Genomic DNA, 25,628 nt, shown 5'->3' with positions numbered 1-25,628 from the left:
CCAGCCCCATCTGTCTGATTCTAAAGCCTCTATTTTTTTCCCTATGTCATGCTACGCCTACGTACATATTTAAGAAGCAGGACTTGAACTTAGGTTTTCTGATTCCTTGTGTATTTTCTTTTTCTTAAAATTTGTATATGTGTAATGCAACATTCAGAGGATTGCTGCATTTAGAGAATGCGAGTTATGGGATTGAACCCCTGCAGAACAGCTCTCATTTTGAGCACATCATTTACCGAATGGATGATATCCACAAAGAGCCTCTGAAATGTGGAGTTTCCAACAAGGATATAGAGAAAGAAACCACAAAGGATGAAGAGGAAGAGTTTCCCAGCATGACTCAGCTACTTCGAGTAAGGAAATAACATAATTCTTAATGGCTCAGACTACCATTTTAGAAAAATCATGTATTTATTCATGAAACTAATACTTTGAGTAGTGTTTTCTTTTCTTAATTTTGCCAAATATATGCCAGACGTTGTGATAGGTACTAGGGGATGAAAATATGAGCAATATACAGTTCCTGCTACCAAGTTAAGCACGGTTTAGATTCTGTGGGTTTTGGAAGCTAGGTCTTACGTCTGCAACAGTTATCCTATTTAGTATTGCTACATATTGGTCTATTACACTATCCTTTTTTTTTTTTTTTTTGAGGCAGGGTCTTGCTCTGTGGTCCAGGCTGGAGTGCAGTGGTGTGATCATGGCTCACTGTGGCCTTGACCTCCTGGGTTCAAGCAATCCTTCTGCCTCAGCCTCCCAGTAGCTGGTACTACAGGTGTGTGCCACCCACCATGCCTGGCTAATTTAAAAACATTTTTGTAGAGATGAGGTCTCATTATGTTACCCAGGCTGGTCTTGAACTCCTGGCATCAAGTAATCCTCCCACCTCAGCTTCCCAAAGTGCTGGGATTACAGGCGTAAGCCACCGTGCCCAGTGCAAATAGACTTTTTATTTACATACCTCTTAGACAACTCGAATGGTGATTCTTGAATCCTGGATTAAAGAAAGAGAAAGATATACCTTTAGGACTTTAATGACTTCAGATATGTTTTAACGACACTCTCATCCCTCTTTGGAGACTGCTATAGCATTTCATGATATACTCTTGACATGGGTCTCTTAGACTGAAATGGTTCTAGGACTAGATCAACTTCAGTTGCAGGGACTGTACCTTTCCACATAAGAGATGATGTTGCTGCCATGAAAGAAGCATATTTTTAATTAACTCATACTAGTTTATGCCATTATTTTTATTGCCTCTCCTGCTATCCACTCATTTGACTGTTGGACTGTTCTTTTTAACTTTAAACAATGGAAAACATTAAAAATTTTACTTATTGTACTTTGCATGAATTTTTGTAAAATGATAAAACTAGTTGTTTTTGAAAATGGCAACCTTTTTCTAACTTATGCTCTGGGATATTAGTGTATATGTTTTCTTTATCTCTCATTGTAGTAATGGGATTTTTCATTAAAGTGTGTGTGTGTGTGTGTGTGTGTGTGCGCGTGTGCATGTGTGTGTGTGTGTAGTTTTAATTTTAGAAAATTGGTAATTCTGCTTTGTAAACTTAAGAAACCCATTTATCTGTAGCATTTTTCTCATATCAGTGCAGATAGATAACAGCAGATAACACTTCAAAAACATTTTTTTCCCCTCAGACATAGTTTATCATTACTTAAAGTCAGTAACAGAACTGGACAAAGTTTTTATCACTAAAAAGCAGATAACATTTCAAAAAACATATTTTTCACTTTATTGATCTAGGATATGTTAAGCATGTTCTTAGCAGACATGAAATAGTGATGAGAGATTTGTATGTGACCATAGTCTTATAACTTTCTTTTGCCTTTATGCTGTTTGTGTTTTGACAGAGAAGAAGAGCTGTCTTGCCACAGACCCGGTATGTGGAGCTGCTCATTGTTGTAGACAAGGAAAGGGTAAGATTGGTGACAGTTTTTCTTCTTTTTCATGAAAAGCATATAAGTGAGCATCTAATGAAGGAAATATAAACCACAGTTTGTTTGTATTTTACTTAAATGATGATTTTAAAACTAAAATTTTTTTTCTCTTAAACCTTATGCCACCAGAGTAACACCAGAATACCAACAGAAGCTAAAGGTAGCAAATGTGACTGCCTTTAACTTTATCTTTTTTTAATGATTTGTTTTTCTTGTTCTTGCTGATGACTTGCTTATGCTAAATTTTTTGGGTGAATCTGTACTGCCTATCAGGTTCTTGAGAACTTTTCAGATTACTTTAATGGGCTATGGCTATAAAAGGTTTGGCTTCCTTGGCTAATCAGATTGCTTTGCTTTTTAGAATTTGAGATAACCTATATTGCACTTTAAGAGATGGAAAACCTCCAGGTCCTGGCATGCTTTGGAAGGGAATAGTATTAATTTCAGTGTACAGGATCACATGAGGGCATTTTCTTTATTTATACTTAAGAAATAGAACTAAGTGCTTTGCTTTAACTAAGAGAAGTAACATGTCCCTATTGGCATTTATAGGATTATCAGTTTTAGACATAATGGCTGTATAATTTATTTATTTATTTTCATGTTGCTTTTTAAAATTGATACATAATACTTCACATATTTATGAGGTACAAGTGAGTATTTGATAAAACAGCTATGTAATTTAAAATAGAGAGTATTGAAGTGTTTTTGACTTTTACTTCCAACTTTGTTGTTAGTGTGAAAAAGTTATTAGCAGAAACTTATACTATGATTGGCAGTTTCTTTTTTGTAAGCTGTACAGTTACGAGGTTTTTTTTTTGATTTCAATAAAATTCCTTGTTGTATGTAGGTTGGAAAATGACAAGCCATCCCAAATAAATAATTTGGAGAAAATATTATTAAGAAACAGACTCGGATTTGTACATTATAGGTTCATTGCCCTCAAGTAGTAGAAGGAAAGCACATGGAATATGAGCAAGTGTGAACTCTGCCCCAAGCAGTGGGTAAAAAGCTTCTGTAGACTGTTTTGAATAAGTCACAAAAACCAAGATTCAAAATGTTTTTCTTCATTGCTGTTTCCAGATATATTTGTTATATACAGTTAGAAAATGGTTAAAAAAAATGGTTCAATTTCAATCAAGCCCTGTTAAATGTTATTAAATTAATTTTTTTCTTGTTTAGGAGAATCATGATTAGATCCCCAACTAATGAAATCTGATATATTCTGATATTAGTGCTTTTAGCATAGAGCAAAATCATAAGTTCTTTGAAAATTTTTCTTTTGCTGAATTGGTTATATAAAATAATGTCAAAAATAGACATTTGAGTTTAGCCAGGTCTCAAAGAAAAAATTAATCATATTTGTTTGGCTTAAGATGGTTAAACTGTTATATATTTTCATTTATATATGACTTTTTAACTAGTGATTATTGGTTAATCTTGCATTATTAATTTAGCCCAGGGTTTAGAAATGGTTTACTAGTGCTGATCTGTAACCAGTCTGGCTGTTTCTGTACCTCAATTCTGTTTTTTCTATGTCACTTTTTTTTTGTATCCATAAATCTTGTTCTACCATGTGGCTGTGCAGAGTCTCTCTGAACCTGTTCTGGTTTGGTAGTTGCACAATTCTTGAATCAGTCGTTCTTTGCTCAACTAAACTCTGTTAAATTAAAAAAAAAAAGGTTTATTGATGATGTCATTAGCCTAAGAGGTGAAAGGGTCAGGAAATTCTTTAGATTGTCTTTTATTCTTTAATCTATGCATTTTTATTGCTTAAAACTCTACCTTTGTGAAATGCTTGAAAATATTTTTGCATTAAAATAAATTAAAGGAACATTAAGAAGATAATTCGTTTTAAAGTTCTACTAATTTGGAGAAAATGAAGACTTCAGTGCTCTTTCATTATTACTTTACACTTTCACCTGTTTTTCTTTTATTCCTATCACTACAGTTTCTTAATTTGGAGTGTTGATAAATGTCTAAATGCCTCAATTTTTTGTTCAGAGGAAATATTTGGATTCTTCATTATAACAAATTACAGACCCATTTTTATTCTTTTTTTTTTGACATGGAGTTTTACTCTTTCACCCAGGCTGCAGTGAGGTTGTGGGATCTTGGTTCACTGCAACCTCTCCCCGCCACCCCAGGTTCAAGCAATTCTCCTGCCTTAGCCTCCCAAGCAGCTGGAATTATAGGCACCCACCAACATGTCTGGCTAATTTTCGCATTTTTAGTAGAGACAAGGTTTTGCCATATTGACTAGGCTGGTCTTGAACTCCTGACCTCAGGTGATCCACTTGCCTGGGCCTCCCGAAGTGCTAGGATTACAGGCATGAGCCACTGTACCCGGCCTCACATTTTTATTCTTAATCTACTTTGGTGATAATGATTCTCCTTCTTTGGTTTTCTAGTATGACATGATGGGAAGAAATCAGACTGCTGTGAGAGAAGAGATGATTCGCCTGGCAAACTACTTGGATAGTGTAAGTTGTATTTTCTGTCAATCAGGATGATTCTGTCCTATTCTGTCTCAGAATAGAACTTAAAAAGTGTCTCATTTTGAGCTCTGATTATCACAGGGCCTCAATCAATGACTCAGTCTTTCAGAGTCTGCTTTCTGGTTTGTTTTGTAACTCTTTTTTTTTTTTTTTTTTTTGAGACGGAGTTTCGCTCTTGTTACCCAGGCTGGAGTGCAATGGCGCGATCTCGGCTCACCGCAACCTCCGCCTCCTGGGCTCAGGCAATTCTCCTGCCTCAGCTTCCTAAGTAGCTGGGATTACAGGCACGCGCCACCACGCCCAGCTAGTTTTTTGTATTTTTAGTAGAGACGGGGTTTCACCATGTTGACCAGGATGGTCTCGATCTCTCGACCTCGTGATCCACCCGCCTCGGCCTCCCAAAGTGCTGGGATTACAGGCTTGAGCCACTGCGCCCGGCCTTGTAACTCTTTTTAATGTTTAAAGCAAAGTATCAGTGTAGAAAGACTTTGAGAAAAACAAGAGATTTCATATTAGCATCTACTTTAACTTCAGAGTAGCTAGGCTTAGGTGCTTTGGCATTTATGAAAAGGTCTTTGAATTTTTATTGAGTGAATTTTATTTTTGATAAGGCTGCCTTCTACTCTGAAAATATTGATATTAATTTGTGTGTGAGTGTGTGTGTGTGTGTGTGTGTGTGTGTGTGTGTGTGTGTTTGGTTTGAGATTTTGGAGTTCATTCAGTGGAAGATATTAAATAATTAGATATAAATAATTTCATCTACAAAGCTGATATGAGCATCAAGCATGATGATGATGATGATAGCATTCAGTTGAATATTTACAGTGTGCTAGACACTGAACTAAGTGCTTTGGACTTAACTAACCCATTTACTCCCCAAAGTACCCCTATGAAATAGATATGAGTTCCACAGTCCTTTATCTGAAACCTGACATACCTGTGATTATAATTTTAGAAAAATAGTATGGTTCACTCTGTGTTATATGACACCTCTGACAGGATTTTGGGATAGCACCTTGTAATCAGACTCATTGATATTTCTGCAGTGAAATATAGGAATATTTACATTAAGTGGGATAATAGTGGACTGTGAATGGGCTTGCATTATATCAGGGCAAATTTTAGAAGCCATTTTACCAAAAACTTAATTTCCAGACTTTGTCAGATTTTACAATGGAAGATAATAAGGATTTTGAATCTCTGTTACTATCATTTTATGGTTGAGGAAACTGAGACTATTGAGAGGTTAAAGTCTCATTGTATTTTTTTTTGAGATGGTGTCTTGCTTTGTTACCCAGGCTAGAGTGCAGTGGCACAATCTTGGCTCACTGCAATCTCCCCCTCCTAGGTTCAAGCAAGTCTCCTGCCTCAGCCTCCCAAGTATTTGGGATTACAGGCGTGTACCACCATGCCCAGCTAATTTTTGTATTTTAGTAGAGATGGGGTTTTACCATATTAGCCAGTCTGGTCTTGAACGCCTGATCTCAGGTGATCCGCCTACCTCAGCCTCTCTGTGCATGGCGGAGAGTCTCGTTATATTAGAGGAAAGATTTTTTTTTTAGGCAGGTAAGTTTTAATTAAAGTAGCTGTGTTACTTCATGTGGTTAAAAGATTTTTCTCACATTCTTTATACTTTTATTTCTGTCTTCCCAGATGTATATTATGTTAAATATTCGAATTGTGCTAGTTGGATTGGAGATTTGGACCAATGGAAACCAGATCAGCATAGCTGGAGGTGCTGGTGATGTGCTGGGGAACTTCGTGCAGTGGCGGGAAAAGTTTCTTATCACACGTCGGAGACATGACAGTGCACAGCTAGTACTGTAAATGTTTTTTCTTTTAAAGTACTATTAATGAAATGATCAAAATAATTTTTGCTTATTTTCTTGTATTAGAATTATATTCTCTTGAGGTTTTGGTGGCATTCATTTAAACGAAGAAAACTTAGCTTGATGTGGCATTATGATAATGAGACCTCTTTTGTCTGGATTCCCTGTCACCTTGCTCCCATGTCCTCCATTTTTCTTGGGTTTACATCCTCATTTTGATACTGTGTGTTTTCTAGTTGCTTTTTGTGAACAGATATATGAAAAGAAAACATTTTGACCTTATGTGTGTCAGAAAATATGTTTTCCCAGTTTCGAAACAGAATTTGAGTTTCTAGGGCCTAAGTAACTCAGTATTTTCTAGGCATGCTTTGAGTTTCTTTTGTCTTTTTTTTTTTTGAGGCAGAGTCTTATTCTGTTGACTAGGCCAAAGCACAGTGGCACGATCTTGGTTCTGCACCCTCTGCCCTCTGGGTCGAAGTGATTATCCTGCCTCAGCCTCCTGAGTAGCTGGGATTACAGGCCTGAGCCACCACGCCTGGCTGATTTTTGTATTTTTAAGAGATGGGGGTCTCACCATGTTAGCCATGCTGGTCTCGAACTCCTGACCTCAGGTGATCCACCTGTCTCGGCCTCCCAAAGTGCTGGAATTATAGGTGTGACGCTGGGTATAAAATTCTATCCATGAAATTGTTTTTTTTTCACGATTTTGAAGGCATTTCTCTTTTGTCTTTTTTGCCCCAGAATTACTTTTGGGAAGTCTGGAACATTCTGATTCCTGACCTTTTGCATGTGGCCTGTTTTTTCCCCTGTCACTGGAAACTTACAGGAGCTTCTCTTTGTTCCTAGGCTTCTGGATTTTCCTGATGATGGGGTTTGATGTGGGATTTAATTTTTAGGAAAATTAAGACACTGACACATCCTCGAACCGGTGAGAATGCCATCTAGTTCACAAAATACCAAAAAGCAGGTTTCAAACACGCTCACCATGCCTTGCCCAACCACACCCACCAAACTATCTTAACCCCCTCCGTTTCTGTGGTCTCCATCTGTCCTGTTAGAGACATTTCCCGGATGTTTGATGATTTTTAGTTGTTTGTTTACAGTTGAGAATGGGGTCCCGAAAAGCTTTTTGGAAGCATTAAGTCCATAAATGCATGTTGGACACTATAAGTTCACTACAGAGTGGTGTGGCTGGAGTGTTTCCTTGTCAATCTCATGTCAGCACCTCTACTCATCTTCTCCTGGCTGGTCAGGTGGTCCAGAGAAGGATTTATCCATTCATTTAAAATATATTTATTGGATGTATACCTCAGGCACTGGGACACAGCAGTGAACAAAACTGGCAAAAATTCCTGCTCTCATGGAGTCCATGTTCTGGTGGAAGAAATTGGTCATAAATGAGATAAATAAATACATGTAGTATGTTAACCAATGATAAGTGGTAAGGAGGTAAATAACAGGGAGGTAGATATAAAAGCATTGGAGGAATGAGGTTGACTTTTGAGGTGACATGGCCAGGGAATGCCTAGTGAGGGAGATGCCTTCTGAGTAAAGACCTGAAGGGGGTAAAGGAATGAGTCTGGGTGTATATTACTACTGGGGAAGAGAGGTCCAGGCAGAGGGAACAGGTGCTGAGGTAAAGATATGTGGGGTGTGATTGAGGAGGCACACAGGGCCTATCTTGAATTTTTTTCTTTTTTGGAGACAGAGTCTCACTCTCTCACCCAGGCTGGAGTGCAGTGGTGTAGACTTGACTCACTGCAATCTCAGCCTCCTGGGTTCAAGCGATTCTCCTGCCTCAGCCTCCTGAGTTGCTGGGATTACAGGTGTGCATCACCATGTTTGACTAATTTTCATATATTTTTTCTTTTTTTTAAGTAAAGATGGGGTTTCTTGATGTTGGCCAGGCTGGTCTCAAACTCCTGACCCCAGTTGATCTGCCCACCTCAGCCTCCCAAAGTGCTGGGATTACAGACGTAAGCCACTGTTCCCAGCCCCTCCTGACTTTCACGTTTACTGTGCTCACTGCCCTGCAGCTGCCCATGTAAACATATTTATTCTGTTCATTATCTATCTTTCCTCACTAAAATATGTGAACAAATAAACCTAATGTATTTAAGGAGAGGTTTCATCTAGAAGGTAAAAAAAACCAAATTTGTCTTGGTATCCAGAAAGTGTCTTCATTTGTCTGAAAAATTAATAAGAAGGAGATAAGGTATAATTATATTCTGATTTTAGAATGTTATTTTTCTTTGTCATTTTTCTGCCAGGTTTTATAGGTTTTCCCAATCCAGTTGAGATTATTCATGCAATAAAAGCAACGTGTTCCTTTTTTTTCCCTAAGAGCATTTTATAACTTTTACATTTTCATTTAGAAAGAAAGGTTTTGGTGGAACTGCAGGAATGGCATTTGTGGGAACAGTGTGTTCAAGGAGCCACGCAGGCGGGATTAATGTGGTACGTTGTTCTTGATGTTTAACTTTGGATGTTTGCATTGGGACAATATCAAGCATTTATTGACCGTATATTTCCTCCCCTGGTCCTTAAAGTGATAGATAAATGTTCTTTCCCTAGAGACTGGGTCAAATTTTTAAATATGTACTATGTCTACTAGCTCTTTACTTTTTAATTTATTATTTTATTTTACTTTAAATTCTGGGATACATGTGCAGAACATGCAAGTTTGTTACGTAGGTAAACATGTGCCATGGTGTTTGCTACACTTATCAACCCGTCATCTAGGTTTTAAGCCCCTTATGCATATTTGTCCTAAATCTCTCCCTCTCCTTGCCCCCTACCTCCCGACAGGCCCTGGTGTATGAAGTTCCCCTCCGTGTGTTCATGTGTTCTCATAGTTCAACTCCCACTTATGAGTGTAGCTCTTTACTTTTTATGGGTGAGGAAACAGATTTTAGTGAATTAAATTAGAACCATCAACTTGTTTTCCTATAAACTATCGTGAGTAATTTATAGGTGTTAAAGTGGTGGATCCCTTGCTTGAAGGATCTGTGTCCATCATTAGTGTGTGACTCATGTTACTTTTTTACTCAACTGAAATGTATAGTTATTGGATGCTTGATTTATTGTATAGACTGTCAACAGAGTAGTGAATAAATTTCCTTTTGTGAAAAAATAATCTGAGCAGCAAAACATTTTCTTTGTGTTCAGAAACCTAATCACTACCTTCATGTGTCTGAACAGTTTGGGCAAATCACTGTGGAGACATTTGCATCTATTGTTGCTCATGAGTTGGGTCATAATCTTGGAATGAATCATGATGATGGAAGAGATTGTTCCTGTGCAGTAAAGAGCTGCATCATGAATTCAGGAACATCGTGAGTACCTGGATTCTTTCTTCTTCTTTATATGGTATTGTAGATTCATGTTATTTCTGGTTCCCTGAAATTAATTACATGACACACCAATGAGAAGTCTATTTTTTTTCCCAGCCTTTTAGATTCAGGGGGTACATGTGCAGGTTTGTTACCCGATGTATAGCTGAAGTCTGTATTAAATAATTCCAGAGAGCTTTTAGAAGGCAACACTTATGTAGGCATAAGTAAGTAACTGTACTCTTCTGTAAACTAATTATAGACTGAAAGAGTATAAGAACATGGCAAAGTTTATATCGGAAGTAGAAATTAGGGGGAGTTTCTGCTAGATTCAGTGTGGATTGGATTTCACTGAAGGACTGTGTAAGAAATTTCTTCACAAATCCCTTTTTGAGAAAGTGCTGCATTGTCACTGTAAGTAGAAGAGATTGTGACATATTTCTATCAACAAACCCTGTTTTATAGAGATAAATGTGGGAGGCAAGACAGAGAAGAGAGAGAATGACTAACATTCATTAAGCTCTTTCTATGTACAGGCACTATTGCAGGCTTTTAAAAGATTGTCCACTTACTGCTCATCAGTGAATTGAGGTACACATACTTTATCTCCATTTGCAGCTGAGGAAACTGAGGTCACACATGCAAATTGCTGACTGGGATTCAAAGCCAGGAAATCAGAGTCTGTGATCTGATCTTAGAACTCTTTCCTGTCCTGAAGCTAAAAAATAATTATAGTAGAAGGTCTCTTGGTGGTTGGACATCAGAAATACAGATTTCTAATGCAGATTCATTGTATGCCAGTGAGGTTCCTTCCTAATTTAGAAGGCAGGAGTCCTAAGTAGAGAGCTGAACCTAACAGTAGTGTGTACATGTGTAGATGCTGAGCCTGAGTGAAAATTAGATACAAGAGATAGTATCTTTAACAAATACAGGGTGGACATGGTAGGGAGGCTGAGTTGCAAGGATCACTTGAGACCAGGAGTTCATGACTAACATGGGTAACAGAGTAAGACCCTGTCTCTAAAAAAAAATAAATAAATAAAATAAAAAAATGTTGGCATATGCCTGTAGTCCTGGCTACTCAGGAGGTTGAGGCCGGAGGATCACTTGAGCCCAGGAGTTCAATGCTGCAGTGAGCAATGATTGTGCCACTGTACCCCAGCCTGGGCAACAGGGTAACACCTTGTTTCAAAACAAACAAACAAACAGATGAAGATTTCACATGGGGAATATCCATGGCCCCAAGTGTTCATGCCCCCCTTCCCACCTCTCTCAGGCTTCCGAAGCACTGACAGTGTAATAAAAACTTCTGTCAACCAGCCTTTCAGCTAAAGATCTGTGTGGACAAGACAATTGTAGTCACATGCTAGTATAAAGGGAAGTACTCAAGCAGAATTTATAGTTTTTGAACAAATACTAGGCTCAAAAATAGATGTGGAAGAATTAAAATAGTACTTATGAACATCCATGGTTTATAAAATAATGTACGTAAGGAAGGTCATATGTTTGTAAAAGATTTCCTGTAGTAGAGGGAAGTAAATTTAGCATTTGCTTTCGCCAGCAGTGAAGTTGAGAAAGACGTGAATTCAGGGAAATAAGAAATGAGTAATGAACAATGAGACAAGTCAAGAGATTGAAATAAAAAAGCATTCAGAGTTAAGGAGGAAATGTTGTGAAACAGTGCCATAGTGGAATTTGGTATGGTACTGGAAACAATGAAGAGTGCACCCATACTTTATTCACCAACTTGTCAAACATTTATTGAGCACTGACTACATGCCAGACTTTGTTCTCAGCATTTGGAATACCTCAGTGAGTTAAATTGACTTGCCTTTCACAGAGTTTACATTGGAGGGGAGTGTGAGACAATTTATAAACATAAGAAAATCAATAATATAGGGTGTTAGAAGGTGATAGTGCTAGGTGAAATAAAATAGAGTGGAATATGGAGGATTGGGAGGGCCGAGGGTGTTGAAACAACAGAACAGGCCTCAGTATGACAACTGGATGTTAGTAACAGAAACTTTGAGCGAGGTGGTATTTAAAACCACTCCCCTACTTTGGGTGAGTTGATATTTAAAACTACTCCCCTAAAGTAAGCCCTATGGCAAAGAGACTTACAGTATAATTAAATATTAAGCATTTTGAGGAGAATGGTATTTAGAATATTGTATTGAAAACAATGCATATTGACATTTAAATATGAAGATAACATGATTTTTTTTTGAAACGGAGTTTCACTCTTGTTACCCAGGCTGGAGTGCAATGGCGCGATCTCGGCTCACCGCAACCTCCGCCTCCTGGGTTCAAGCAATTCTCCTGCCTCAGCCTCCTGAGTAGCATGATCTTGAATATAAGGTTTCCATCATTTTCCCCAAGGGAAGAGCCAAAAAAGTGTTCTTTTTTTTTTTTTTTTTTTTTTTTTTTTTAAATTTGGTTGACTTGAATGTGTATATGCTTGCTAGGGATATAGTAGGTAGAAAGGTAGGGAACTGTTTGTTACTGGATCTGGGAGAGAGTCTCTCTAGCTGCAGGGGAGACTATCCCTACAGGAATTGAGATAGATAGAGGAACACTGACAGCTTGAAGGGACCTGGTAGAGAGGGTTACAGGGGAATTATTCAGCCTTATTCTCCCAGTGACTTCTTAACTCTTCAATAGAAGTGTTGAAAGTGAGTACCTGTGTCTCGTCCAGCTTGGTGGGAAAGCTTTTGATTTTTCACCTTGGTGTATGATGTTGGCTGTGGGCTTTTCATATATGGCCTTTATTATATTGAAGTGATTTCCTTCTTTCTAGTTTGTTGAGATTTTTTGTCATGAAAGAATGTTGAATTTTATCAAATGCCTTTTCAGCACCTGTTGAGATGATTATGTGACTTTTATCCTTGATTCTGTTAAAATGGTGTTAACACATTTTCGTATGTTGAACCATCCTTGTGTCCCAGGTATAAATCTCACTTGGTCAGAGGGCCTGATGTTTCTGATGCGTTGTTGAGTTCTGTTTGCTAGTATTTTTTTTGAGGATTTTTACATTTATGTTGTTAGGGATATTGACTTACGATTTTCTTTTCTGATTGTGCCTTCTCTGACTTTGATGTTAGGGTGATGCTGGCCTCATAAAATGAGTTTGGAAGTGTTCCTTCCTCCTCAATATTTTGAAAAGACTTTTTTTGGGAGCAGTTTTAGGTTCACAGAATAATCGAGAGGAAAGTAGAAAGACTCCTCCCGTATACTTTCTGTCCCCACTCTTGCATAGTCGCCCTGTTTTCAACATCCCTCAACGAGTGATATAATTGTTAAAACTGATGAACCTACATTGATCACATCATGATTTCTCAAAGTTCATACCTTATGATTCACTCTTGGTGTTGTGCATTCCATGGGTATGGACAAATGTATGATGACAAGTATCCCTCATTATGGTATCATACAGAATATTTTCATTGCCTTAAAAAATTATCTGTGCTCTATGTAGTCATCTGTTCTCACCCGTCCAACCCTTGGCAACCACCGATCTTTTTACTGTCTCCCTAGTTTTGTGTTTTACAGAATATCATATATTTGGAATCATGAAGTATGTTGCCTTTTCACATTGGCTTCTTTCACTTAGCAATATGCACTTAAGGTTTTTCCATGTCTTTTCATGTCTTGATAGCTCATTTATTTGTAGTGCTGAATAATAAATACCCCATTGTTTGGTTGTACCACAGTTAATTTAGCCATTCACCTACTGAAGGACATAATGGTTGCTTCTAATTATGAAAAAAGCTGCTATAAGTATCCATGTGCAGGGTTTTGTGTGACCATGTTTTCAGCTCCTTTGGGGAAATACCAAGAGACATGATTGCTGGATCATATGTTAAGAGAGTATATGTAAATTGTCTTCTTAAGTAGTTGTACCATTTTGTATTCGCACTAGCTGTGAATGAGAATTACTGTTGCTCTATGTCTTTGTCAGAATTTGGTGGTGCCAGTGTTCTACATTTTGGCTATTCCTGTAGGCATGTAGTGGTATCTCATTGCTTCAATTTACATTTCCCTGATGATGTAGGATGTAGATGATCTTTTTTTGTGTTTATTTGCCTTCTGTATACCTTCTTATTGGCATCTGTGAAGGTCTTTGGCCCATTGTTTAATCAGATTATTTCTTTTCTTATTTTTTAGTTTTAAGAGTTCTTTGCATACTTTGGATAAGAGTCTTGTCAAAGATGTCTTTTGCAAATATTGTCTACTAATTGGTGCTTATCTTCTCCTTCTTTTAATATTGTCTTTCACAGAGCATACATTTAATATTTTAATTCTTTCATGGACGATGCCTTTGTATCTAAAAAATAATTGCCATATTCAAGATGATTTAGGTTTTCTCCTATGTTGTCTTCCAGGAGTTTTAGAGTTTTGAATTTTACACTTAGGTCTTTGCTCCATTTACAGTTAATTGTGGAGGGTATAAGATCTGTGTCTTGATTTATTTATTTAATTTTTGCATATGAATATCTAGTTGTACCAGCACCATTTGTTGAAAAGACTGTCTTTTATTGTATGGCTTTTGCTCCTTTGTCGGAGATCAGTTGACTGTATTTGTGTGAGACTCTTTCTGGGCTCTTATCTTGTTCTTTTTATCTGTTTGTCTTTAGCCAGTAACACAGTCTTTATGACTGTAGCTTTAGAATAAGTCTTGCAGTCAGGTACATCAGCCCTCCAACTTTGTTCTTCTTTACTATTATGTTGGCTATGCTGGGTCTTTTGCTTCTCCATGTAAACTTTAAAATTAGTTTCATCTATATCCACAAATTAATTTGCTGGGATTTTGATTAATATTGCGTTGAATATATAGATCAAGTTGGGGAACCGGCATCTTGATAATATTGAGTCTGCCTGTATGTGAGCATGCAATCGTCTTGATTTATTTAGTTATTTCATTCTTTCATCAGATAGTATTACAGTTTCCTCATGTAGATCGTATGCATATTTTGTTAGATTTATACTTAACTCTCATTTTTGGGGGTGCTAATGTACATGAGTTTTTACTTTCAAATTCTACTTTTTTACTGCTGGCTTATAGGAAAGCAATTGACTTTTATATACTAACCTTGTATCCTACAGCCTTACTGTAATTACTTTTTAGTTCCAGGAGTCTTTTTCAATTCTTTGTGATTTTCTATGTAGATGATCATATTATCTCTCTACAAAGACAGTTTTTTTTTCCTTTCCAGTCAGTATACCTTTTACTTCCTTTTTTTGTCTTACTGCAGTAGCTAGGACTGCCAATAATCTGATATTACTTTACTTTCCTCACATTTTTTTTTTTTTTTAGTGTTGACAGTGTATTTATTTTTAATAGTAATGCTTCTAAAACATATATTTACAATTTTTAATCCAAATTGAAAATATGTCTTATAATTATATCACTAAATATATTTACTGTAATTACTGATAACATTTAATCAAGATATACTGCTTTTTACCTACCACTAAGAGATGTGATGTCAATGAACTTAATAGTTCAATTGTAATCTGAAATGAATCTCAATTTCAAAGTTATTTAAATATGAAAAGAATGTGTTTTAGAATCCATTATATACAGTATTTGGGTTTAAAGCTACCATCTTATATCTCCTTTATTTGTCTTCTTTTATGGTTTTCTTAAAAGTCTTCCATCTTAAATATTTAAGGTGATGGATATTCCAGTTACCCTGATTTGGTCTTTACACATTATTTTAATGGATCAAGTGATCACATGTATCCTGAAAATATATACATCTATTATATATCAAAAAAGGGACAACAACAACAACAACAAAATCTTCTGTGTTATTTCTTTTGGGTTGATATAATGTTTTTATTTTTATTTTGCTTGTAGAAATGGGATCTTGTTATGTAGCCCAGTCTGGTTTTGAACTCCTAGGCCTAAGCAGTCCTCCCACCTTAGCCTCCCGATGTGCTGGGATTATAGGCGTGAGCCACTGTGGCCTGTCCGATAGCATGTTTTTACTTATACTATTATCCTTCTAGACGTATTTCCAGAATGGAATGGAAATTATGCAGTCTTTTATTTTTTTTAAAGTTACCCTAGAAATTATAACACATGTTTTTGATCTATCATGTCTACTATTAAATCTTATCCTTCCCCAGTTTAAAGACTAGATAGGGCTTTAACTCTATGCATCAGTTTCTTGACTTACATAGCTGTGTGCCAGGATGATATTAGTGATTAATGAAAATTGTTTATTGTTGTTCATTTAGATTTTGATCATTGCCCTTGCCCTTTGGTCCTCTTGCATCTCTGACCTTCCATTTGGTATCCATTTTTCAGTCTGATCAAAGAACTACTTCTGACTTTCCTTTAGTGTCTGTTTAGTGGTAGTATATATCTCTTAATTTTTGTTTTTGTTTTTCTCCTGAGGGTGTCTTTATTTCTCTTTTTTTGAAGATATTTTTGTTGAATATAGAATTGTAGATCGTCAGTTATTTTTCATTATATTGGGATTTTTCCATTATCTTTTGCCTTCCATGCTGTTGAGATGTCAGAGCATTATTCCAATGAAGTGAATCTATTTACCTGTGGCTATTTTCACAATTTTCTCTTTACACTTATTTTTTTTTTTTAAGTTTCATTATCATGTTCCTGTTGTAGAAAGAAACGAAACCATGCATACACACGTATGCCATGTATATATAACACATGTACACATACTGTATATGTCTTCATATCCTGCTCAGAAATTTTTTGGTGTTTTAAAGTTTGTGGTTTGATATATTTTTTTTCTTCTTTTTAAAATTTGTTTATTATAAGTTCTGGGGTACATGTGTAGATCGTGCAGGTTTGTTACATAGGTATGCACGTGCCATGGTGGTAGTTTCCTGCATTGCCCCAATCAGAAAATTCTCAGTCATCTCTTTACAAATTGCTTCTTTACATATTGCTTGTATACACAGGTTGTCTGCACATTTGCTGTCTCTTATGCTTCTGTGATTCTAGTGAACTGTGTATTAGATCTCACTATATCTCCTTTGTCTCTTATTTTTTAAAATATATGTTTGCCGAGGACCAGCTTGGCCGGGAGACTCCCACCCAGGCAGGCTGAAGGTATTGAGAGGCAGACACCCAGATAACCAACAGAGTGGATCTATTCTGGGGACCAGCAGACTGAGAGCCTGTGGGGCTTGCAGCTCTCCAGGACTGAAGGCCCTGAGCAGAGATTCATCCATGTATTTATTTGCTCTTTGACAGGTGATTCTTATTACATACACAGGTGTTCTACATATACACATAACAGAGGATATACCAAGTAGGCAGCTGTTACCTGCCTACCACTAACTACAAACTACAAGCATCCTCCACAAAGGAGCCATGGGGGCGGAGTAAACAATATTTCTCAGCATGTGTTTCCTATCTTTCTGTTTGTTTTTTTTTTCTTCTGGGTTATTTCTTCTGATACCTTTCATCTCACTGATTCTGGCTTCATACGTATTTTGTCTGTTGTTAAACTTATCTATTGAATTATTCATTTTGCTTATTTCATTTGTCAGATTTCTGCCTGGTTCTTTTTCAAATCCGATTATTAGCTCTGTAGATTTTAGTTCCCTGCCCATATTTTCATGCTTTTCACTTTTGTCCCTGATCATAGTAAGCATAATGTTTTATGGCTATCATTTGATAATCCTGGAACTAGTATTAGGATACTTTATTAGACTTTATTTCCTTTTTTTCCCCTTTCTTGTAGTGTATTGCGGCTTCATGTGGTATTTTATATTGTGTAGCCATTATATTTAAAATTTTTTTTAAAGAATAATTTTTGAACTAGGATGAGGTTATCCTAGGTAATATTTTCTTTTATTTTTCCTCAGATTCATTTTTACTACCAAGGTAATATTAAACCTTTTTTTGAAGGCAGATTTCCTACCCTATACTTCATAGGCTGTTTAATAAATATTAATTTTCTATCATTTTGTTTGAGGCTAGTGATATTGTAGATGTTTCATTATTTTTTTCCTCAGATAACTCAGTCATTGGGAGCCAGCTCTGTTTAATAAAATGGATAATTTACCTTTATAATAAGATTTTTTTGTTATTGTTTATGATATTTTGGGGGCACAGTGGTATTCTCATGCCTTGCTCTTAGATGCCTGAAATTGTGAGTTGCCCTTCCTGGGAGATGCCTTTCTAGAGAAATGGCTTTCTTAACTGTGGCCCTCAATGTCACCTCCATCAGCAAGCTTCCATAATCAGGTGTTCTTTTTCTTTTTTTTTTTTTGAGATGGAGTTTCGCTCTTGTTACCCAGGCTGGAGTGCAATGGCGCGATCTCGGCTCACCGCAACCTCCGCCTCCTGGGTTCAGGCAATTCTCCTGCCTCAGCCTCCTGAGTAGCTGGGATTACAGGCACACGCCACCACGCCCAGCTAATTTTTTGTATTTTTAGTAGAGACGGGGTTTCACCATGTTGACCAGGATGGTCTCCATCTCTCGATCTCGTGATCCACCCGCCTCGGCCTCCCAAAGTGCTGGGATTACAGGCTTGAGCCACCGTGCCTGGCCCTTTTTCTTAATCGAATTCAGTACCAGCACTTAGAATCTCCTTTTAAGACTTCCTAATCCTAGGCTGTGGGAATCAGCATAGTAATTGTGGAAATGTGTTCTGGGAATTTCCAGAGTACTCACATAATGTTCTGAATTGTAGTTGAATTTTGTTTGTTTGTCATTCTCAGGTAAAACATTTTCATCAATGTCAGTCTCCTTTTGAAGCCATTCTGGAAAAGTCACGTAGATGTGAGAAAAGAGAGGAGGAGAGGTTATAAATCGTTAATATTGTAGAGTCTAGAGGTGATAGAGAATAGAAGTACTTGAGTTGCTCTTCAAGCCATGTATCAGGAGAAAGCTACCAGCACTTAGAATCTTCTTTTTTTGGCAGGGGAGGGTGGGGGGCTGACTGAATTTAGCAAGTATTTATTGGGTGCATGTTATGTGCTAGATACTGTTCCAGGTACTTGAGACACATCAGAGAACAAAACCAAGAGCCCTGCCCTTGTGGGGCTTCCAGTCTAGCTTTTATCGCCAGTTCACCTGCAGGCTATCTGGGGCCTGAGGCAAGTCACTGCACCTCTGTGCTTGGGTCCTCAGCTGTCCAATGGGAGAATAAGCAGACCTGGCTCAGACTTGGTTAATGTGCCTGGTGTACTGCGGGTGCCAAACTGGATACCCTCAACCCAGCACCCAGACAGTAGATAGGGCTGGAAGTTGATTTTTAATGATAAAGTACAATGGAGGGAAAGCAGAGGGGCTAAGCCAAGCTGTCCGGGGTGCCGTGGTGGTTGGCTACACAAACTGCTGCTGCTTCTTGGTGGCCGCCTTGCTGGTGAGGTCCTTGGCCTTCTCTGTAGCTGCCAGTGCCATCTCCATGGCTTCCCTGGCTGGCTCAGCAAGTGTTTTGGAAGGGGCCTCGCCTTGCAGCTTTGCCAAGATATATTCAAAACCCTTCATAGTCTTGGTCACGTTGCTTTTGAACCGGGCAAGACCAAATTCCTGGACAGCTCTGGAGACACTAAATAAGCTAGAGGAGACCCAGGCTTCACGGCACATTTCGGTCCAGCCACTGTTGTCAGAGTTCACACAGTAAACACATCGTTCCTCCACCACCATCAGCCGGGAGTGGTTGATGTTCCAGGTGAAAGGGTCACGGTCTGATTCTGTAGGTCCACAGTAGAGTCCTCCAGGATGTACACCGAGTGAGCAACATTGGCAGGAAACAGTCGCTCGGCCCAGCGGGGCATCCTTTTGGTCTTGGTCAGGAGTCACCGGAACAGCAGTTTCTGGTCAGGGGTCAGTGACCTCCCGGTGTATTATGTCTTCCGTACTGCCGACAGAAGGCGGGGGACACTTGGTCCCAGGAACTCCGGAGCACGCTCTGGCCCAGGAAATACTTCACCGTTGTCCCGGCCGGAGCGGGCTCAGCACCCGCACAGCATCAGGGGTGTGGAGCCTGGGAGGCACGCGGGGGGCCGGGCCGGGGCTCAGCGCACACCCGCCGCCAGGCTCACAGCTCAGTCACCACCGCACCGCGCCCAAGCAGCTGCCGCTGCTGCCGCCGCTGCCGCCGCCATGAGTTGTCCGGTTGCGCCAGAATCTTCTCTTAAGACTTCCTAATCCTAGACTGTGGGAATCAGCATAATAATGGTGGAAATGTGTTCTGGGAATTTTCACAGTACTCAAAGAAATACTTTCTGTTATATACTGCTTTGACATTTTATGTTCTAAATGTTGAATTTTTTTTCCCATCATTTTCAGGTAAAACATGTTTATCATTGTCAATCTCCTTTTGAAGCCATTTTGAAAAAGTCACGTAGATGTGGGAAAAGAGAGGTTATGAATCATTAATATTGTGGCGTCTAGAGGTGATAGAGAATAGAAATACTTGACTTGCTTTTCAAGCCACGTTTCAGGAGAAAGATCATTCTTATTGCTTTAGGTGCCAGCCAGTGATGGCTAGTGAAAGGGCATCACCACTGTAGCCTCCAAAGCATTTTAAGGTCTCACTGAAGGCTAACACAGGGGATATTACTATCTCTATCTGTTAAAAAGCACCGGAAGTGTCTATGATTTTGTTATGGTTTTCAGTTCTGTAGTCAATTCATTTTGGGTAAAACCTTTTTTTTTTTTCTGGTAGATTGCTGAAGGATCAAACATTTGAAACATTGTTTATGAGAAAATATCTTTCAACTACTAAATAATGAGAGTATTTAAAAAATACCTTGTTTAGAGGTGTTAGACTTTATGTAGGTTAAAATTAGGGACTAAAATATAGGACTCTACATATGCCTGCACAAGTTCTGTGGCCATTGTGTAATTAAATATATATAATATACAAAAATATGTGAGTGTTTTTTTTTTTTTTTTTTTTTGCAGGGGGAGACAGGGTCTTGCCCTGTCGCCCGGGCTGGAGAGCAGTGGCATGATCATAGCTCACTGCAGCCTTAAACTCCTCCCATCCCGGCCTCCTGAGTAGCTGGGACTACAGGTGTGCACCGCCATGCCCAGCTTATTTTTTGTAGAGACAGGATCTTACTATGTTGCCCAGGTGGCCTTGAACTCCTGGGCTCAAGTGATCTTCTTGCCTTCATTATTAAATATATTCCTACAGAAAACATTATTGCTTGTGTACTCTGTGGCAGGCACTGTACTTATCACCTAAAGATCAACAGTACAAAATAAAAAACAATTACAAGCCTGTGTTTAAACTGCAGTCTTCTTTGTTTATCATATAATCATTATATACTGCTTTGACATTTTTACTTGATGTCTAATAGCCTCAAACTCCTATGGTCCCTCCTAAAGTCGTCCTAAAATCTGACCTACCCATAATGGTAACTCCTTCCTTCTTATATCCCAGGACAACAACCTTGAAGTCATTCTTGATTTCTCTTTTTTCTCACTCTTCATCTTAATGGCTGTTCCTTTAAAACAAAAACAATACAACCACTTCTTACAGCTCCCACTGTTATCATTTTGGTCTGTCATCATCTGTTTAGTGAATTGCTGTAAGAGCCTTCTTTATGATCTTTCTCCTTAACAGAATAAGTATGGTGGTCCTATTAAAACGTTAGTCAAATCATGTCACTCCTGCTCAGCACTTTCCATGGTTTCCCCCTTCCAACTTCCTCATTCCACTTATAGTAGAAAGCCACATTCTTACAATGGCCTATTCCTGTCTTTGCTGACTGTACCTCTCATGATTCATTTCCTCACTGACTCAGCTGCCAGGAAAGCTTCTACCTTAGAGTTTTTGCATTTGCTATTCCTTTTGTCTGTAATATTTTCCTCCCAGATACCCAGTTTTAATTGAACTCTCACATGTTTGAGGTGCCTGTCCTGACTGCCCTTTTAAAATCACAAGCATCCCTTCCTTTGCAGAGCTCATCACATAGCACTCATTACCTTATGATATGCTATTTAATTTACTTACTGTGTAAGTAAATGACTGAATCGTAATCATAACCTTACAGGGGCAGGGATTTTTTTGCTATGTTCACTGTTTCATCCCTTGCACCAAGAAGAATGCCTTGTACATAATAGATACTCAGTAAATATTTGTTGAATGACTGGTTGATTGATATTGCACAAAAGGACTCCTTCCCACACTATTCTTAGTAGCAAGAAAAAGAATAAGGAAGACAAGTCTTTCTGTTACTGTTAGAAGGCTTATGCTAAATCTTTTCTTTCCATGAGTCAGAATTTTGCCTTTGCCTATTCTTTTATCGCAAACTGTTGATTGTTCATGTTCTTTCTTTTTTCCTTCTCTGCCAGTCCATCTTTTAAAATCCTTCTGTATCCCACATTTCTAGACTTTTTTTTTTTTTTTTTTTGGTCGAATAGCAGTTAACAGTACCAAAATGTTCTAGACAGACCGCATCCCAATCCAAGAGGGAGGAGTCAGTACTATCAACTCTACTGGAGACCAGTTAGCAAAGAAGAGTTTAGCATGACTACTCAGGGCAAAAAATATGTTTCTTAGAGTGCCTTGGAGGTACGAAAGACCCAGCCATAAATAGGGATGCTCCTTCATTAACTATAATGCAACATAGCTTTCACTCCTGCTGCTTCTCTGGTACCATTGCTCAAACTGATGAAAAAGAGATTCAGAGTACCAAATTTCCCTAAAAAATACAACTATATATAATATATAAATTTTATTGTATTTATTTAAAGTGTACATGTTTGGATATACATATAGATTGTGAAATGGTTAGTCATGCAGATTAACACATCCATCATTCCATTGTTGCCCATTTTGTGTGTGTGTGGCAAAAAGCACCTAAAATCTCCTCTTTTAGCAAAAATCCTGAATATAATACGATTTTTACGTATAGTCCCCATGCTGTACCTGAGATCTCTAGACTTCTTTGTCTTACATATCTGCTACTTTGTATCAGACCTACATCTCCCATTTCATCTACCTCCACTGTCATCAGTGTTTTATTTTCTGTCTCTGGGTATTCGACTTCTTTTTTTAGATTCCAAAATAAGTCATGCAAGATTTTTTTCTTCTTGTGTCTGGCTAGTTTCATGTAGCATAACATCCTCCAGGTTCATCATGTTGTGGTAAATGTCAGGATCTCCTTTTATAAGGATGAATAATAATCAGCCTTATAAAACTGTTGCCAGACACTTGGTTCGTTTCCATATCTTGGCTAATGCTGTACTGAAAATGGGAGAATGCAGACATCTTTATGAGGTGGTGTTTTCATTTTCTTTAGGTATATACCCAAAAGTGAGATTGCTGGGTTGTATGACAGTTCTCTTTTTAATTTCTTTAGGGAACTCCTATTGCTCAAGGGTTTCCTTTTTTCTGTACTCTCACTAGCACTTACTATCTCTCTTTTATTTATTTTTGAGACAATGTCTCCCTCTGTCACCTAAGCTGGAGTGCAGTGGCACGATCTTGGCTCACTGTGCCCTCCACCTCCCAGGTTCAAGCGATTTTCCTGCCTTAGCCTCCCAAGTAGCTGAGATTAAGGCATGTGCCAGCACACCTGGCTAATTTTTGTATTTTAATAAAGACGGGGTTTCACCATGTTGGCCAGGCTGGTCTTGAACTCCTGACCTTGTCATCTGTCTGCCTCTGCCTCCCAAACGCTGGGATTACAGGTGTGAGCCACCGTGCCCAGCCATCATGTCTTTTCAGTGATAGCCATCCTAACAGGGGTGAGGTGATATTTCATTGTGGTTTTCATTTGCACTTCCCTGATGATTGTTATTTTTGTATATATTTTTTGACACTGTAGCCCAAGCTGGAGTGCAGTGGCACAGTCTCAGCTCACTGCAATCTCTGCCACCTGGGTTAAAACGATTCTCCTGCCTCAGCCTCCCAAGTAGCTGGCATGACAGGAGCCCGCCACCATACCCAGCTAATTTTTGTATTTTTGGTAGAGATGGGGTTTCACCATTGTCGCCAGGCTGGTCTTGAACTCCTGACCTTGTGATGCATCCGCCTTGGCCTCCCAAAGTGCTGAGATTGCAGACATGAGCCACCGTGCCCGGCCCTGTGATTGTTAATGATATTGAGTACCTTTTCATGCAGCTATTGGCCATTTTTATGTCATTTTTGGGGTAATGTCTATTCAAGTCTTTTGATTATTTTAAAAACAGAGTTAATTGTTTTTTTTTTGCTATGGAGTTGTGTGAGTTTTAAAAAGTATATTTTGGATATTAATACCTTATAAGATACATGGTTTGCAGATATTTTCTCCCAATCTGTAGACTTTTCATTTTGTTGGCTGTTATCTTTGCTGTGCAGAGCTTTTCAGTTTGATAGCTATAGTAACCAAAACAGTATAGTAGTACTATAAACACGGACACCTAGACCGATGGAATAGAATAGAGAGCCCAGAAACAAATCCAAACTTGTAGTCAATTAATTTTTGACAAGTGCACCAGGAGGATACAATAGGGAAAGGATAGTTCTCTTCAATAAATGGTTCTGGGATAACTGGATTTCTATATGCAAAATAATGATGTTGGACCCTTATCTTACACCATACACAAAAATCAACTCAACATGGATAAAATACCTAAATGTAAGACTTGAAACCATAAAACTTTCTAAGAAGAAAACACTGAGGAAAAGTTCCTTGACATTGGCCTTAACAATGATTTTTGGATATCACACCAAAAACTCAGGCTACAAAAGCAAAAATAAAATAGAATTTTAATGTGACGTGGATTCATCAAAGATATAGGTGGTGTATAGGTGTATTTTCCACTAGTTTTCAAAGGTGAAAATAGCCCGTGGGACTATCTGAAAGTAGTTATTGAGTAAAAGAGCAGCTAAAAAAATCCCAGGTAAAATCTCATGTAGCTCAAGTTGGATAATTTCTTAAAGGCCAACTTACCCTCAAAGTACTAACCATGGTTCCCAGGAATTATCATAAAAGTTATTTATTTAAAGCTCAAACTGAAAACTTACTAAATAGGAGTAGCTGACATTCTATACTGCGTAGTCTGCCTCTTGATGACTAGTGTGCATCTGAACTGGAGTTGCCCATTCACATTATTATTATTATTTTTTTTTGAGACGGAGTTTCGCTCTTGTTACTCAGGCTGGAGTGCAATGGCGTGATCTCGGCTCACCGCAACCTCCGCCTCCCGGGTTCAGGCAATTCTCCTGCCTCAGCCTCCTGAGTAGCTGGGATTACAGGCACGAGCCACCATGCCCAGCTAATTTTTTGTATTTTTAGTAGAGACGGGGTTTCACCATGTTGACCAGGATGGTCTCGATCTCTCGACCTCGTGATCCACCCGCCTCGGCCTCCCAAAGTGCTGGGATTACAGGCTTGAGCCACCGCGCCCGGCCCCATTCACATTATTTTTGCAGAGCTCCTAGTATGTGGTAATAGGCATGGGTCAGCATAACAATGTTACCCTTCAGAATAGAAAATGAGACAACATACAGGCTAGCTTCCAATATTTTAAGAACCTTTACTGTGTTGTTAGATAAGTAAAACTTTTTCTGTATAGGGCTAGATAATTTTTAAAGTCTCTTTGGATACTGAAAATTATCATTTTGTATTTCAATGTAAGTGATATATTTTAAATATATTTTATTGGAAGTACATTATATTGTAATGAAATAGTGAATTCTTATATAGTAGCTGAAGTAATGTTCAGTATTTATCAGGAGTAGACATGAATTCTCATTTATGTCCACTTTTATTAGCTTCTTTTCTGTCATTTAAAATATTCACTTTTTGTGGGTTAAAGACATGACTTAACCTTTTCAAAGTGAGAAATCACTGTGACATAAGATCTTTTTCTTAATGTTTATTATAGAGGTTCCAGAAACTTTAGCAGTTGCAGTACAGAGGACTTTGAGAAGTTAACTTTAAATAAAGGAGGAAACTGCCTTCTTAATATTCCAAAGCCTGATGAAGCCTATAGTGCTCCCTTCTGTGGTAATAAGTTGGTGGACGCTGGGGAAGAGTGTGACTGTGGTACTCCAAAGGTCAGTTTTAATTTTT

The 25,628-nt window shown here is 38.2% G+C and overlaps 1 protein-coding gene, 1 non-coding gene and 1 pseudogene across 3 annotated transcripts in view; 1 reads left to right on the top strand and 2 right to left on the bottom strand.

Annotated features, from left to right (window-relative positions):
* Positions 1-25,628, top strand: part of ADAM9 (ADAM metallopeptidase domain 9) — a 117,704-nt gene that overhangs the window by 22,723 nt on the left and 69,353 nt on the right. For both annotated transcript variants that reach the window (XR_012513198.1, XM_003938130.4), the window contains exons 6-12: positions 158-353; positions 1,874-1,939; positions 4,372-4,443; positions 6,112-6,281; positions 8,663-8,744; positions 9,489-9,622; positions 25,441-25,612. Coding sequence is in view for 1 of the 2 variants with exons in the window: in XM_003938130.4 (XP_003938179.2) it covers positions 158-353; positions 1,874-1,939; positions 4,372-4,443; positions 6,112-6,281; positions 8,663-8,744; positions 9,489-9,622; positions 25,441-25,612 (892 nt within the window). In the remaining variant the exon portion in view is untranslated. The remainder of the gene's footprint in view (positions 1-157; positions 354-1,873; positions 1,940-4,371; positions 4,444-6,111; positions 6,282-8,662; positions 8,745-9,488; positions 9,623-25,440; positions 25,613-25,628) is intronic.
* On the bottom strand, positions 1,652-1,720 carry LOC120361567 (small nucleolar RNA SNORD38). The gene has a single exon (XR_005577743.1). It is a non-coding gene; the product is annotated as a small nucleolar RNA SNORD38 (small nucleolar RNA).
* On the bottom strand, positions 18,934-21,345 carry LOC104652900 (PRELI domain-containing protein 1, mitochondrial pseudogene; annotated as a pseudogene).

Source organism: Saimiri boliviensis, chromosome 13, assembly GCF_048565385.1.
Source record: "Saimiri boliviensis isolate mSaiBol1 chromosome 13, mSaiBol1.pri, whole genome shotgun sequence".
NCBI lineage: Eukaryota > Metazoa > Chordata > Mammalia > Primates > Cebidae > Saimiri > Saimiri boliviensis.
Note: the sequence above shows the minus strand (reverse complement) of the source record. Positions and strands in the feature narration are given on the sequence as shown.